General features: G+C 29.9%; 4 protein-coding genes across 4 annotated transcripts; 3 read left to right on the forward strand and 1 right to left on the reverse strand.

Annotated features, from left to right (window-relative positions):
- The first annotated feature begins 183 nt into the window (after positions 1-183).
- On the forward strand, positions 184-1,737 carry LOC111808898 (dof zinc finger protein DOF3.6-like). Its single transcript, XM_023695132.1, has 2 exons — positions 184-283; positions 399-1,737. Exons 1-2 carry the CDS (start codon positions 230-232, stop codon positions 1,404-1,406), a joined length of 1,062 nt encoding a protein of 353 aa, XP_023550900.1. The 5' UTR covers positions 184-229; the 3' UTR covers positions 1,407-1,737.
- Positions 1,738-7,993: 6,256 nt separating this feature from the next.
- LOC111807997 (CASP-like protein 4D1) lies at positions 7,994-8,561 on the forward strand. Its single transcript, XM_023693748.1, has 2 exons — positions 7,994-8,269; positions 8,349-8,561. The coding sequence occupies exons 1-2, from the start codon at positions 8,000-8,002 to the stop codon at positions 8,544-8,546; spliced, it is 468 nt and encodes a 155-aa protein (XP_023549516.1). The 5' UTR covers positions 7,994-7,999; the 3' UTR covers positions 8,547-8,561.
- A 1,878-nt stretch (positions 8,562-10,439) lies between these two features.
- Positions 10,440-11,153, forward strand: LOC111809242 (CASP-like protein 4D1). Its single transcript, XM_023695661.1, has 2 exons — positions 10,440-10,602; positions 10,712-11,153. Exons 1-2 carry the CDS (start codon positions 10,454-10,456, stop codon positions 11,025-11,027), a joined length of 465 nt encoding a protein of 154 aa, XP_023551429.1. The 5' UTR covers positions 10,440-10,453; the 3' UTR covers positions 11,028-11,153.
- A 903-nt stretch (positions 11,154-12,056) lies between these two features.
- LOC111809312 lies at positions 12,057-12,903 on the reverse strand. Its single transcript, XM_023695753.1, has 2 exons — positions 12,495-12,903; positions 12,057-12,418 (listed from the first exon to the last, which is right to left on the reverse strand). The coding sequence occupies exons 1-2, from the start codon at positions 12,901-12,903 to the stop codon at positions 12,057-12,059; spliced, it is 771 nt and encodes a 256-aa protein (XP_023551521.1).
- Positions 12,904-16,111: the final 3,208 nt, after the last annotated feature.

Consider the following 16,111-nt stretch of genomic DNA (forward strand, 5'->3'; position numbering starts at 1 on the left):
CTTTGTAAGAAGCTTAAACAATAAGAAACTTACCCAAATATTTATTCTCTTCTCTCTCTCTTCAAAACCCTAAAGCCAGAAGGGGACATATATATATAAACATATACATATACATATATATATATAGACATATATATATATATATATATATATATATATATATTCTTTCTTCTCTCCCACTCAACTATCTTCATCTTTGTTCTTTTCCTTTATCCTCCTCTCCTCCTCCATGGTTTTCTCTTCAGTTCCAGTGTTTCTTGATCCACCCAATTGGCCTTCTCAGGTATGTTCTTTCTCTCTATAGCTTCTTCACTACAAAAGCAACAAATATTCCCTTATCTTTACTTGAATATACCAAACATTTGATTTGGGGTTATGCTTTTTCATCGGTTTAATAGCAACCAAATCAGCTCCAACCAAGTAGCTGTGAGGCTAATAATGCTCAACATCTTCCACCTCCGCCACCCCCGGCTGCCGGTGGCGGTGGGCCTGGCTCGATTCGACCCGGCTCGATGACGGATCGAGCTAGGTTAGCGAAGATACCGCAACCGGAAGCTGGACTAAAATGCCCTAGATGTGAATCAACAAACACCAAGTTTTGTTACTTCAACAACTATAGTCTCACTCAGCCTCGCCACTTTTGCAAGACCTGTCGACGATACTGGACGAGAGGCGGGGCGATGAGGAGTGTGCCGGTTGGAGGTGGGTGTCGGCGGTCGAGTAAGAGAAGTAAAGGAGGTAGCAATAGGTCAAAATCTCCTGGAGGGTCAAGTACTTCAACAAGCACAGTGTCATCAAATAGCTGCACAACGGATATACTTAGCCACCAATTGGCTCATCCACCACCTCCTCCGCCGCCGCCGCCGCCGCCAACCCATTTCCCATTTTTGGGTCAAAATTTGCAGCATCTTAGTGATTTTGGGAACCTGGGTTTGAACTTTGAAGCTCTTCAAATCCCATCAATGGCATCATCAGCGGGAGAATCCTCAATTTTATCAAGTGGAATTACGGATCATCATCAATGGAAAATACCCTTTTTTGCAAATTTACATCAACAAAATGGGTTGTACTCAAATTTCATGGCTGAAGAACATCATCATCAACATCAACATCAACATCAACATCAAGCACAAGCAGCTGATTTCTCAAATTACCAGCGTTTATCAAAGCCATTAATGGACACTGGATTTAGTTCTTCCACACCTCATCATCAATTGGGGAATATCAATAACAATACCATGAAGATCATGGAAGAAACTCAAGGGATTCACAATTTGTCAAGAAATTTTCTCGGAATTCAACCAAACGATCCGTTCTGGAATTCCACCACGTCTACAACAACAACCACAACAACAACACCAGGGAATACCGCATGGAGTACCGATCAAATTTCGGATCTTTTATAATTTGGGGTTTCGATTTTTTCACGATCTTACAAAAACTTAACACTTCAGGGGTTTGTTTTTTCTTTTTCTTTGTTGTTTAATTTGTAGTACAGGGCTGAAAGAGAATGAGAAACCCAGCTGAGAAAATGCTCAAAATCTAACATGGAAGGGGGAAGAAGGTGAATGAAATTTCAGAATTAGAGGGTTTTCATTGTTATTATAATATATATTTTTTTTTTCTTGATTTATTTAAATTTGGGGTTTAACTTTAATTAGGAGCTTTGTTATATTATGTATGGTTAAGTTTGATATTACATGAATGATGAATGATCATCCATTGCTCTTATTTCCATTACTCCGAGCATAGCTTAATCGATCAACATGGGTTAAAGATCCTTCGAATATCAATCTTGAATCGAGCTTAATCGTGTCTTATACACATCTCAATCGTATCGGATTGNTGTTTTTTTTTTTTTTTTTTTTGGTTCAAAAGGGGTGGTCAAAAGTAGAAAAAGGGAGAAGCCCTTCTCTTGACCACTTAAACTTTTGGTGTTGATTGTAATGTTTGTGTATTTAAACAAAAGTGAATCCAAAGTAAAAGGGGGTTGGAATTTAGCATCATGGTTATGATGTCAGTATTTCCCATCATTTAGTTCTTATAGATTTTTATTCTTTTTTGAATGGAATCTTGCTTTCCTTTATTCGGATATGTTTTTACTTTTTTTACTATCGTCCTCTCGATATAACCTAATATCATAATACAAGAACAAAGATCGAGAACAACCAACTTGAATAAGAGAACGTAGGATTCGTTTTTTGTTTGTGCTTTGTGGGTTGTTTTATACTCATAAATAAGTCACCGAAAATCGAACGAGCAAGAGAAAAGAAAAGAAAAGAAAAGAACCGAGCCCGGAATTCCAAGCTAAGTTAGGAAGGGTCTTTTAAGTTATTGTTTGTGGGTTGATGGGCACATGCATAGGCGTGAAGATGTTCTCTCTGTTTCCATGGCAGCTTTAGCTTTATCCTGTCCTTTGGTTCTTTTAGCTTTTATCTCTCATCTCATCTATGGGAGAAACAAAGGCCAAAAAAAGAGAGAAAATTAGAGAGAGATTCCAATTTGTGTGTTTTTTTCTAGGTTATAACCCCTCACGTTCTTCCATATGTGCTCAATCATACGTAACTTAGATACTCTTTCGCCATTTTTAGTACTCGCCTTTTCTTATACTAGTACTGAATCAAACTATTTTCGTTGAAGAAATGAATTCAAAGAGAGAATTTGAATCTCCGACTGCTTTCAAATTTCCTAAAACTTAATATAACTTCGGAGACAAACCCTAATCTTAAAAACCCTAACGAGGATCTGCCCTTATTACACACGTGTTTTGAATTTGTAGCAAATGGGTAATGTGTAAAAGAGAAGAAAAATACATATCCGACTCATTAAAGTGAAAGTGGGAGTGGGTTTGAACTTTTATCCCGTAAGAACAAATACACATCAGATCCATCAAACTTAGGGTATATTGACGAGTATCTCGTTTCGTCATAAATTCGATGAACTATATCAATCAATCACGTAAAGGCTTTTCATTTCCGACTACGACTTCCGCTAATGAGACTACATATATTGGAGAGAAAGAGAGCTATAACTTTACTAAAATTTGAGAGAAATCAAAGGAAGTGGATAAGAGAGAGTAAGGAGGATGAAGGTAGAACATGTGGTTTGGAGGTTTCCTTTAGGCAATGTGGAGCCAAGAAGCAAGCAATCTTTGACTAAGAAATTATGTCTTAATCATTTCTACCAAATTATCTCCCACATCTACAACATCATCATTACGCTTATTTACTCGAACAATTATAAATTTTAATTCCTTTTTTATGAAATTTATCGATATATAACATTTTTTCGACTTCAATTATCATCTTAAATATTAATTCGATTCTCGAGCTTTACACTTGAACTTAAAACGTCTAACTAGGTGTTCATCTAAAGAGATTTTTTTTGAGAAAATTAATGATTTATTTGGTCTCACGACAAAGATTTTATGTTACCTTAAATTTGTTGGATATGGTATTCTTTTATGTATTTTTATGGCAGCTTTTAGCCATTAATTTTCATCTCAAGGTATTATTCTTCCATTGGGGTTTTAACCACTCAAAATCTTTATATAATTCTATTGATTTGGATTTTATGAATTCGAGGCATAATCAATTTCGATAAGTGAAAATAATAATAATTAAATTAAAAGACACTTTTTCTAAAAGAAAAAGAAATAAAACAAACATATATGGTTTTAATTCTTCTATGATTATTTAATAAAGATTTAATCCAAATTTCATGACAAATCAATGTCTATTTTTCTAAGAATTTTATTATTTTTCCACAAAAAAAAAAAACGTGTTACCCCTCCCCGACATGAAGGATTTTTTTGTCAAAAAGAGAGAAAGAACGACGTGACGAGTAGAAGGAAAAAGAGAGCAGAAATGAACAAAATTTACAAACCGCCTCAATCAATACATGAAATTACAATTGCGTTCTAAAGCAGTTTCGAGAAGCTACGTACTCTTTCCATCACGAATTTCAAAGAAAAAGAGCCTACAACATTATACCTACAGACTTAGAATCGAAACCCTAATTGAGCCATTTGGAGCACGTGCGCGAAAAAATTGAGTTATGGTTGATATTTTTACAACACTGTGTCATGGTGTCGCTCTCGGTTAAACTCATTAAAGTGATATAAATTTGATTATATATGTTTAAAATTTAAAGGGAAAAAAAGACAGATGATGTGGATGGAACATATGATTAATTTGTATTCAAACATTGAGATGATTTAATAAGAGACAAAGTTGATGGGGGTAGACATGTTTGAATTGATTATATTAATTGTTGTGTCGTGTAAGAGAGAGAGCTTAGCTTTTGACTCAATTTTGGGAATGGATTTGTCCACAAATTACGTGGGCCTTTCTTCTTTGTCATATCGCACCTCACTTAGTGGAGTCTTATTAAAGTAACGTCCTCCCAATTTTACTTATTTACCCCCCAGTCCCTTCCCATTTTACTTATTTAACCCTTCAAATTATACCCCTCTTTCTTTATTTTATTCCATATTATTTATGATTTATTTGATGGGCCCTAAGGAAATTGGGCTGGTATGAATCTAAGAAAACAGGCCCAATATAATGGGCCTCGAAATCCACGACTTGATAGAATGGGCTTCGCATGATTTTATTTAATTTTATTTTAAATTCTGGATTTGCATGATAAAATTAATATTATTTTCTCTAAATTTAGGAAATAAATATTATTATTAAATTATACACTTCTGGAAACAAAATCATAATAATACGTCATTATTTTTTCTTTTTTAGGTTTAATTATTTTATTATTTCGTTGACCTGAAAAAAAATATAGTTTTTTACGTGTTATTTTAAAACGTTGACTTGACAAAAACTAAGAAAACGTTGACTTGACTGGATAAGAATGCCAAGTCATTTCCCACGTATAATTCTCCATTATAAAATTATCCACATTGTAACTCACAAAGAAAATAATAATAAAAAAATCTACGGCCCAGAATTAATTTGAAAACAAATTTGGTTCCATTGAAAATCTAATTTTGTCACAAATAAAATAAAATATAAAATTGAAATTAATTTATAAATTCAATTGAAAATTTTAATTTATGGGAACAAAACAACTTTGTCTTTATATTTATCTAAAAAAATTTACTTTAAAATGATATTTTATTCTTTCATAGTGTTGAAAATTGAATAATAATATATTAAAGTATGTTGGTGGACAAATAGAATATTGAAAGAATGTATCTTTATTTTTTATATATATTAAAAATAGTTATATTTCTTATCAAACAGCTCATTAGGTATATTTTAGGTAAGTTAAGCACATCTCAATATATTAAATCATTATTAATCTTTCTCCAAGATAGCGACAACGACCCTTTTCTCAAATAAACTGGGTCAACTGTCATTAGCATACCTTCAAAGCTCACACCTTTTTGTTTGATACTTTTAGAATTCTACTGATATGACTAAGCTATCACTTATAACGATTCTTCATATATCTCCATAAGAACATAATATTGAACAATTTGATCATAAGCTATCACGATCTTGTTTTAGTTTGTCGGATATCAAAAAATGGGTACATATTATACACTAAATGATGATGAAAAAAGGGTCCAAAAACCACGAACTTGAATTTCCTACCAATTATGTAATTTCAGACTTGGTAAACTCCACGTTTGAGTGTTATAAAACCCTCTTCCCATTCAATTTTATGGCACATTTTTTTTAGTAAAAAGTTGGTCGTTTTGTTAAGATCATACGAGAAACATATGGAAATTTCACGTGCTTGAAGAGAGTTGTCTTGTATTAAGAATACTAACTTTTGTGTTTCTCTTCATCTCCTTCTTCATTCTCATCACCACTTCCCAAACTGTGCAATCAATTAAGTTTCATTTCAATGACTTTCATACCTATAGGTAACTTCACAAATTATATTTCATTTTACAACCATTAATATATACGTAATTGTGTTTCAAATGATTCTTTTATAGCTACGTGTTTGCTACTATTATCGTCGAGATCGTATTCAACCTCTTGCAAATCACGTTCTCCCTCTTTAATATAGTTAAGAATCGAAACGATACCATACTATTTGATTTCTTTGGCGACAAAGTACGTTATACACAAACATTCGGTGTCGTGTCGTGTGTGAGTCAAATGATTCTTTAGCATGCAACGGTTTTGGTGCAGTTTTGTTGTATCTTCTAGCAACAAGCACCGCAGGTGGGTTTGGAGTTTCAGTGGACTTGCAAAGAACAAAAGACCCAGAGGATTTCTTTGGAACATTCTTTGACAAGCTCTTCTTTTGTTCTGGAGCGGTCTCTATTCTCTCTTCTTTTGCACTCTCGAAGAGACCTTAATTAATTCATCTTTTCGATTTTTATGGGATTTTAGTATTAACGTAACTTGTTCGATGAAAAAAAGTTCAATTTTACTGTCATAAAAGTTATCGAAACTCAAACCGAAAAAATTAATTGTTATATTATTCAATTATTATTATTTTCTCTAAATTTTGGAAATAAATATACTTGCGTATGCACCATAATAATACGTCGTTATTATTATTATTATTATTTTAAAACGTTGACTTGATAGAAACTAAAAAGAAATAAGTCCAGCTTTGATGAGATGGGTTCTAGGGACAACCCTATGACAGCTGATATGGACAAGAATGCCAGGTCATTTCCTACGTGTAATTATCCATTATAAAATTATCCACCTCAGAAATAGGAAATTAAAATGAAAAATCTACAAATTCAATTGACATTTTAAATTCACGATCATATATTTATAAAATAATTAATATGAACAAATTTAAAAGTTGTGAAAGGGATTATGGGAAAGCTAAGAGTTGAAATATTATTCCAAAAATGGAAAATTAGTAGCCCACCACTTGTTTCCTCAATTAAATAATTAAATTCATTTTATTCCCAACTTGCCCACCTACTTTAATAATAATAATAATATTATTATTATTATTATTATTTTTGGTCAAACATATAAATATAATAGCGAGGAAATAAACATATTTAAAATAAAAATAGCGCGTGGAAGGAGTATAACCATAAATCTTGAGGAATTGAGGAATCTCCACGGTGGTTTGACATTATTTACTTTGAACATAATCTCTCGTGATTTTATTTTTTATTTTTTATTTTTTTCAAAAAAATTCTTACCAATAGAGATAATTTTTCCTAAACAAGTTAACGTGGGACTCCCGCCATAAAAGATTCAAAATGAAATTGAAAACAAAACTTTATTTCTTAAAAAACAAGTATTTAAAATTTAATCAAATTGCTATGATGACGACGACCATGGACGACAAAACCAATTAAAGATGTTCACATAACTCAATAACTCGACCAACTTAGATTATCCAATCCAAACCATAAAAGTTGGGTTATGTTAAATTCTTTTTTAGTTCGGGTTGGGTTCAATCTTTGAAGAACTAAAAACTTGGTTGGATTTGTGGGTTGACTTTTTTTTTTAGCCAACCAACTCTAAAATAGGGTTACAACCTAACCTGCCCTACTTTTAAAAATATTAAAAATATTTAAAGTTTGTAATGGATATTAGTGATGTATCGTGGCTTGTAAATGTTTGATATTAAAATTTTAAGAGATTTTAGTTATTAATGTAACATGTACGGTGAATAAGTAAGATTTAAAAAAATAATAATCTGACAACCCAATTCAACCCGAAAATAGAAAGTTGACTTGGTTTGACTTGTGAACTCTATTCAAGTTACTCGAGTCACCAACTCGAAATTAACCCAATAACTCAACCGAACCTAATCCGTGTACACAATTGACCCAGAAAAAAAAAACTTCGATTTTCAAATTTTCTAGAAGAGAGGCCAATCACCAACTAGTCTCTTATGATTAATTTCCAAGAACTTATGGGATTTATTTATGACTTGGTAAACGCCATGTTTGAGGGCTATAAAACCCTCTTCCCATGCAATTTCATGCCATTTTGTGGAGAGAATTACAAAGAGTTTTAGGTTTTGTCAAGATCATAAGAGAAAGATGGAAAATTCAAGTGGTGCAAGGGTGACTTGTCTTATATTGAGAATCCTAACGTTCGTGTTTCTATTCATCTCCTTTTTCGTTCTCGTCACCACTTCCCAAACGGTTGAATCAGTAAAGTTTCATTTCAACAACTTCCATACATACAGATATGTGCTTGCTACGATCATCATCGGGATCGTATTCAACCTCTTGCAAATCGCATTCTCCCTCTTTAACATCGTTAAAGGTGCAACCGGTACCATACTATTTGATTTCTTCGGCGACAAGGTACGTTATAGACACACATCTAGTGTCATGTTTGATTCGATTCGATTATGTGCTCTTAAACGTGTTGGTTTTGGTGCAGTTTTTGTCATACCTTCTAGCCACAGGCACAGCAGCTGGGTTTGGACTATCGGTGGATTTGCAAACATTAGACCCAGATGACTACTTTGGAACATTCTTCGACAAGGCATATGCAGCCTCAGCTCTTCTTTTGTTTGCGTTCTTTTGTTCGGCGGCGGTCTCTATAATCTCTTCCTTTGCACTCTCGAAGCGACCTTAATTAATTAATCTTTGGTTATTTAATTGTTTCCATGTTCTTTTTTTCTTTCGTCTTAAGATCATGTTGTTCTTATTAGGTTTTGTTTGATGATTTCTTACCATTCTTTTTCTCTTGAAATTTTATTGGATTGTCTGATATAAAAGTTTATAAATATTTTTCGATCAAATTGTTCGAGCAATTCAACACGGACTTATGATGAATACAATGAAACCGAGTGTTCGAGTGTTCCGTACAAGTATTAAAATTTGATATCAATTAAAAAATGGTTCAAAATAAGTGTTTGATAAAATATATTTATAAATTATTTATTATTGAATATAAAATAATTAATTTGTGAACATTTTTGTTTATAAAAATATTATTTTACAATGTTTATTTAATTTATAATACAAAATGAGTTTACAACATAAAATATTGTATTTATTAATTTATTATTTTTAAATATAAATCTTCAATTTAAAATTTTAATAAAAGTTTTCCGTATTATTTAGATTACAAAATTTAAAAACAGTTTTAAAAAACATATTCTACGTTAAAAAAAAAACATGACAAGATTAACAAATTTTATACCAACCAACCTCGAATTCTTCTTTGTTACATTTATCGGTTAATAATCAGTTATATCACGAGAAATAATTCATTTAAAATACATTTATTATCCTTTTAATTTTATCTATAATAAGTTCTTCCATTTCAGCAAACGTGTCATATGATCGAGATTGATTAAACGTGTTAGGAAACATTTGAAATTTCATCAACTTGTCGTATAAATATAAAATAAAAAAACTTTAATTATTTATTAAACATTTTTAAATTAAACATGCTATTATTAATTAAGAAGGCTAGAGAATTTTAATCTCCATCTAACAACGTTATGAATCATTAATGAGGGAGTAGGTCAAACTATAGAAAAAGTCAAAGGAGAATAAAATATATTTTAAAGACAACGACTTGAAACATGTCTGGTTATTTGACAAAAGTGTTGGGAGAGACGACTTGGCCGCCATTTCCGGCCGGTGAACCTTCCCACCACGTTCACTTGGGAGTTCATCAAAAGTAAACCATCGACATGCACAATCTAGGATTTTTTTATTATTATATTCATAAGTTTTTTTTAATTATGTATTTAATAAAATTTTGATAACTTAAAAGTTTTTTTTAAAAATTAATAACCCTATTAAATATATATTTAAAATTCAATAAATATAGTATGTGCATGTCCTAAATTCAATTAATTTTTGTTAAATTAAAATGTAATATAATAGATTTATAAATTAATAATTAAAAGACTTTGCCCATTATAATTTATTCCAAGTCAAAGCAATAACGAGGAAGTAGCCATTATTACCTCTTCATCCACTTGCTTCAATACTCAAAAGTCAACTTGTACAATTGCTTCTAGTTTTTCTTGCATTTACACAAAATCGATGTAAACCCTTTTCTAAAAATCATATTACAAGCGAATCGGAGGACGAACGTCCCATTCTTTTCCTTCTTTATGTTGAGGATTATTTGGAGATTTAGTGGAAGATCATGAGTTTACAAGTGAGAAATACTATCAATATGAGGCTAGCTCATAATAAGGTCACGAGAGCTTATGCTCAAAGTGGACTATTCTAACACTTTGTTTGGGTTTTTTCGGAGAGAAAAACAAAGACGTAGACGTGGGTAAAGGTTAACAACGCGGAGAAAATGGAATCAAAGGAGAAAAATGAGGAAGTAGTAGGCAAGTTGGTGTTATTTTTTTGGTCTAACTTATGATGTGAACAAAGACCTGTTTGTTTGAATATTCAAAGATGTTTTTTACACGTATTGAAGTTCCATGTGGAAACAAAAAGCAATGGGCATTTTTTGGGCTATAAAAGGTGAACCAGTTAGAGATATTAAATTCATTAGCAATTACAAAAATGGAACCTAAAATGGGTACCAAAATTGCTTCTTTTGTGCTCAGAGTTCTCACCTTCGTCTTCCTCCTAATTTCCATCATAGTTCTTGGAACCACTTCCAAGACCGTAGGAGATGACAAGGTTCAATTCCATAATGTCAATTCCTATAGGTATTTATTTATTTATTTATTTCCATTTATTTTCATTTATTTCTATTGGGTTTCATGATTTATTTATTATTATTATTAAATTTGAAAAAAAAAAAATCAAAATTTGAAGGTTTGCAATGGCGACGATCATCATTGGAGGAGCATTCAACCTCTTGCAAATAGCCTTAGCCCTTTATCGTCTCATAACCAAAACCGACGGCGGTGTTTTATTCGACTTCTTCGGTGATAAGGTTTTGTCGTACTTTCTGCTGGCGGGAGCGGCGGCGGCGCTGGGTTCTACCATAGACTTGAAGGCCAATATTGACTGGTTGAACTCGTTTTTCGACCAAGGCAACGCCGCTGCGGCTCTTCTTCTTCTTGCTTTCCTATGCAGTGCTGTGGTTTCTGTTCTTTCCTCTTTTGCCCTTTCTCACAAACCTACTTAGTTTTGTTTTTTATTTATTGCAAAATTCATAGCACAATCTTTGTCGGACACCCTTTTATCAAATTCTTTCTCGTTTCATGTTCATGGAGTGTATTTTTCTAGGACACAATTTTTAAATCAAATTTAATTATTTGGATCCTAAATTATTTCAACTTAATCTAAAATTTATAACTAAATCAATCTATTATATTAAAGATAATATTAGGAGATATTTTAATTTTTATAGTGTAGAAATAAAAGGGGAATATTATCATGTTTAGATGTGTTTTTTTTTTTTTTTATAGCAATTTGAAATTATAATTAATTATTAAGATATTGCTCTACATTAAAGATATTAAATATCAATAATAGAACTAAATGGGCCCACATTCGTCTAAACTTTCAAACCGGCCCAACAAGAGTCTTTTGGCCCACATTCGTCTAAACTTTTAAAACGGCCCAACAAGAATCTTTCGGCCCACATTTGTCTGAACTTCTTTGATAAGTCATTTAACTTTTAAGAATTAAAATTAAAATTAAAAGTGTAGAGATTTTGGTTTTAAAATTTAAGAATTAATCTAAAAGATAAATAGATTATATCAAATTTCTTGATTTTATACCATATAAGTCTTTAAATATATAGTATTTTAGTTTAAATTTAATTACTTTATATAAAGAAGTGTATATATTTTTTTTTAATTTAACCAATGTTAACACCGTTCAAACGACTCGATGACTCAGTATTTTATTTAGGAAAAGTTTAAAGCAAGAAGAAATAATCTTAAAAGGAATATTTATGTTTATTTTTTAAAAAGTGTAGAGTTATTTTTTTAAAAATCATATTAATGTATTTAATTTGGGGAAAGATATTGTTGAAGAAAAAGAGTTATTTTATTAATTTGGAGGCAAAGAAGGGTTGAAACAAAGCTCAAATGAAATGAAAGGATTCGTCACACAAACTCACAATCAAAAAGTAAAAAAAGAAAAAAAAAACACACAGCTGAGGACAGGAAAAGAACATGAAAAAACCTGGGAAGAAACTAAGATTGTTTCATGTAAGCAGGTCGACCAAGAACGAGGCAAGAATCGTGGTGGGATCGCCAATAACGATACTGATAACTGTCTTGACGATGAATTTCATGACTCTCCAAAACTTCTCTATGCCTCCTCTCTCCACCTGCCGTCTTGCCTGAATCTCTCTCGGATTCAACCTCACAGCCACAGATTGCGTTCCACTAGTGGTGCTCCTCGTGCTACCGCCGCCGCCGCTTTGATTCTTGTACCATTCATCTAAAGCCATTTTAGTGACACAAGCGACATGAACATGATACTCCCCGCACTCCGACACGTACGACCATCCATTGTCCTCACCACCATCTTCAAGCCTCTCACTCTTGCACCACATACACTCCCCTGGTAAATATTACTTTCTATTTATAGTTAAATATCTTTGGTAATATTTGATGATTATAAATAAAGAATTTATTACCTTCCATTTTCCATTGGAGGTTAAACTTCACGTCTTCGATTTGGTAGCTTCTTTTAAGCTCACGGCAGCACGGGTGAATATCCGAATTATTTTCCTCACAGTGAAACACGAACCCTTTGATAGTCTTCCTGCAAGCGTTGCACCTAATTTTGCATTTTCGGTGGCAGGGTTTTGGTGGAATTCTCATGAACCTGAACCTCGAATTGGGGAAAAATTCATGCGAAACTGGCGCAATCCAGTCGTAAGTGCAGGGTTTATGTAGATCAAAATCGCACTTTTCGCATCGGTATCGTGGGCCGAACCCCTTCTCCTTGCACCCGTTACAGGTGTATGGCTCCATGTAGTTCTTCAGCTCTAGAACATGCCTCCGGTGGCTTGGATGATTTCGGAGAACCTCCTCCGTCGCCATTTCTCCTTGTTCAAGTAAATTAAGAATAGTGTGTTGATGGGTTTTTATAGGCTGTTTTGCTCAAATAGTTGTTTTTACCAAGTCTTGGTTTAGTTTGGGGTTGCTTACAATGGATGTGACTATATATAAATCGAACGCATATAGTTTGATTTTACCTACACATTCCTTCCTTTCCTAAATATAATATTTTTAATTAAGATTCACAAATTCAAAGATGTAGACACTCGTATTCACACCTGTTCACAAATTCAAAGCAGTAGACACTCGTATTCACACCGGTACATTTCTTCCTTTTTAACCTCTACATTTCTCCCCTTTCTAACTTATAATATTTTACCTCCCCTTTCTACCTTATAATATTTTTAATGAAGAGAAATGTTTGAAAGGTCTGGTGTAATCTCTCCTCCCTTAATCTTATAATATTTTTAATTGGAAAACATTTTTCCTCCCTTCATGGCTAAAACATTTCTTTTCAATTAAAAAAAAAACTTTAATTTTTTTCTTTTAATTTTTTTTTTATGTTCAATTTCTTTAGTTAGTGTGGGAGTAACAAATCTAAATTTATATTAATTTTTTTGTCTGACTTTAGGGTGTATATAATTTAAATTTAGGTTAATTTTTGGTGTATATGGTCTGGACCCAAAACTTTTAAGAACCCAACTCTGTTCAGGTTGGATCTGGGTTCGGTTGTCAATTTTTTTTTTTTTTTTTAACTTTTATTTATAATTCTAATAAAATATATTAAATATTCACATACACAAATCAATTAAAAAAAACAAAGAACGTGAACATTTTTATTAAAGACCCGTTGACAACATTTCTTGACCCCTAAATATAACATTTCTTGAAAGACTTCTACATACAACATTTGTTGAATACAACATCCTTTGAAAATGGGTTACCAGTTGACAACATTTCTTGACCCCTAAATACAACCTTTCTTGAAAAGACCTAGATATTGAATACAACATCCTCTGAGAATGGGTTAAAGTAAAAAAAATATACATATATATATCATGAAATTAAATAAACAATACATATATATCATGAAATTAAATAAACAATACATATATATCATGAAATTAAATAAACAATACATATATATCATGAAATTAAATAAATAATAAAAATAATTAATTTAAAGATATGGTATATAACAAAAAAAAAAAAATATATATATATGATTTAACATTGTCATAAAATTAAACACGTACATTTCCTGGTTAAACTAAAAAAAAATATAAGGATATATTATGAAATTAAATAAACAATAAAAATGATTAATTTAAACCAGAATAGTTTAAACATAACATAACCAATAAATATATATATATATATATATATTAATAAAAAATATAAGGATATATTATGAAATTAAATAAACAATAAAAATGATTAATTTAAATCGATTAATTTAAACCTAACATAACCAATATATATATATATTAATAAAAAATATAAGGATATATTATGAAATTAAATAAACAATAAAAATGATTAATTTAAATCGATTAATTTAAACCTAACATAACCAATATATATATATATTAATAAAAAATATAAGGATATATTATGAAATTAAATAAACAATAAAAATGATTAATTTAAATCGATTAATTTAAACCTAACATAACCAATATATATATATATTAATAAAAAATATAAGGATATATTATGAAATTAAATAAACAATAAAAATGATTAATTTAAATCGATTAATTTAAACCTAACATAACCAATATATATATATATTAATAAAAAATATAAGGATATATTATGAAATTAAATAAACAATAAAAATGATTAATTTAAATCGATTAATTTAAACCTAACATAACCAATATATATATATATTAGTAAAAAATATAAGGATATATTATGAAATTAAATAAACAATAAAAATGATTAATTTAAATCGATTAATTTAAACCTAACATAACCAATATATATATATATTAGTAAAAAATATAAGGATATATTATGAAATTAAATAAACAATAAAAATGATTAATTTAAATCGATTAATTTAAACCTAACATAACCAATATATATATATATTAGTAAAAAATATAAGGATATATTATGAAATTAAATAAACAATAAAAATGATTAATTTAAATCGATTAATTTAAACCTAACATAACCAATATATATATATATTAGTAAAAAATATAAGGATATATTATGAAATTAAATAAACAATAAAAATGATTAGTTTAAACAAGATTAGTTTAAACATAACAAAATATATATATATATATTTTAGTTGAACAGTGTCATAAAATTAAAGACCGGTGCTAACATTTTTTAAAAATTGGTTAACATAATAAAAAAAAAATAAGAAAATAAGAAAAAATGATTAGTTTAACCCCATTTTATATATATATATATATATATAAAGATATGGTATATAACCAAAAAAAACAAATATATAGTTCAACATCATAAAATTAAAGGCCGCTAAATGCTAACATTTTTTAAAAATTGACTAAAATAAGAAAAAATGATTTGTCTAAATATATTGTATAATATATATATAATTATTAAAAAACGCTCCTAACATTTTTTGAAAATTGATTAAGGTAAAGAAAGATAAATAAGAAAAAAAATACAAGAAAAGCTAATAAATATTTTAATTGAAATAAAAATATATAAAGATATGCAATAAATAAATAAATAAATAAATAAATATATATATATATATATAAATAGTTAAACATCGTAACTATAACCGCTGAATACTGGATGAAGTAGGAAAAATATAAGAAAATAAAATATATATATTGAAAAAATATAAGAAAAAAAAAAATATAAAAATATTTTAGTTGAAATATTGCTTGAATTCTCAGAGGAAAAAATATAAGAAAATATATAAAATTGGTTAAAGTAAAAGAAATATAAGAAAAAAAAATATATTTTTAAATAATATAAGAAAAAATATATATAACTAAATGCCCATTAATATGGTTGATTCCAATCCCAATTTCACCTAGTCAATTTCACAAATAAAAATGGGAATATTATCGTGTTTAAATATTTTAATTTTTTTATAGTAATTTGAAGTTATAATTAATTATTATGATATTCGTGTATATTAAAGTTATATTAAATATCAATAATAGAGCTAAATGGGCCCACATTGGTTTAAACTTTTGAAACGGCCCAACTAGAATCTTTCGGCCCACATTTGTCTAAACTTTTAAAACGG

Source organism: Cucurbita pepo, chromosome LG13 (assembly GCF_002806865.2).
Source record: "Cucurbita pepo subsp. pepo cultivar mu-cu-16 chromosome LG13, ASM280686v2, whole genome shotgun sequence".
Lineage (NCBI taxonomy): Eukaryota > Viridiplantae > Streptophyta > Magnoliopsida > Cucurbitales > Cucurbitaceae > Cucurbita > Cucurbita pepo.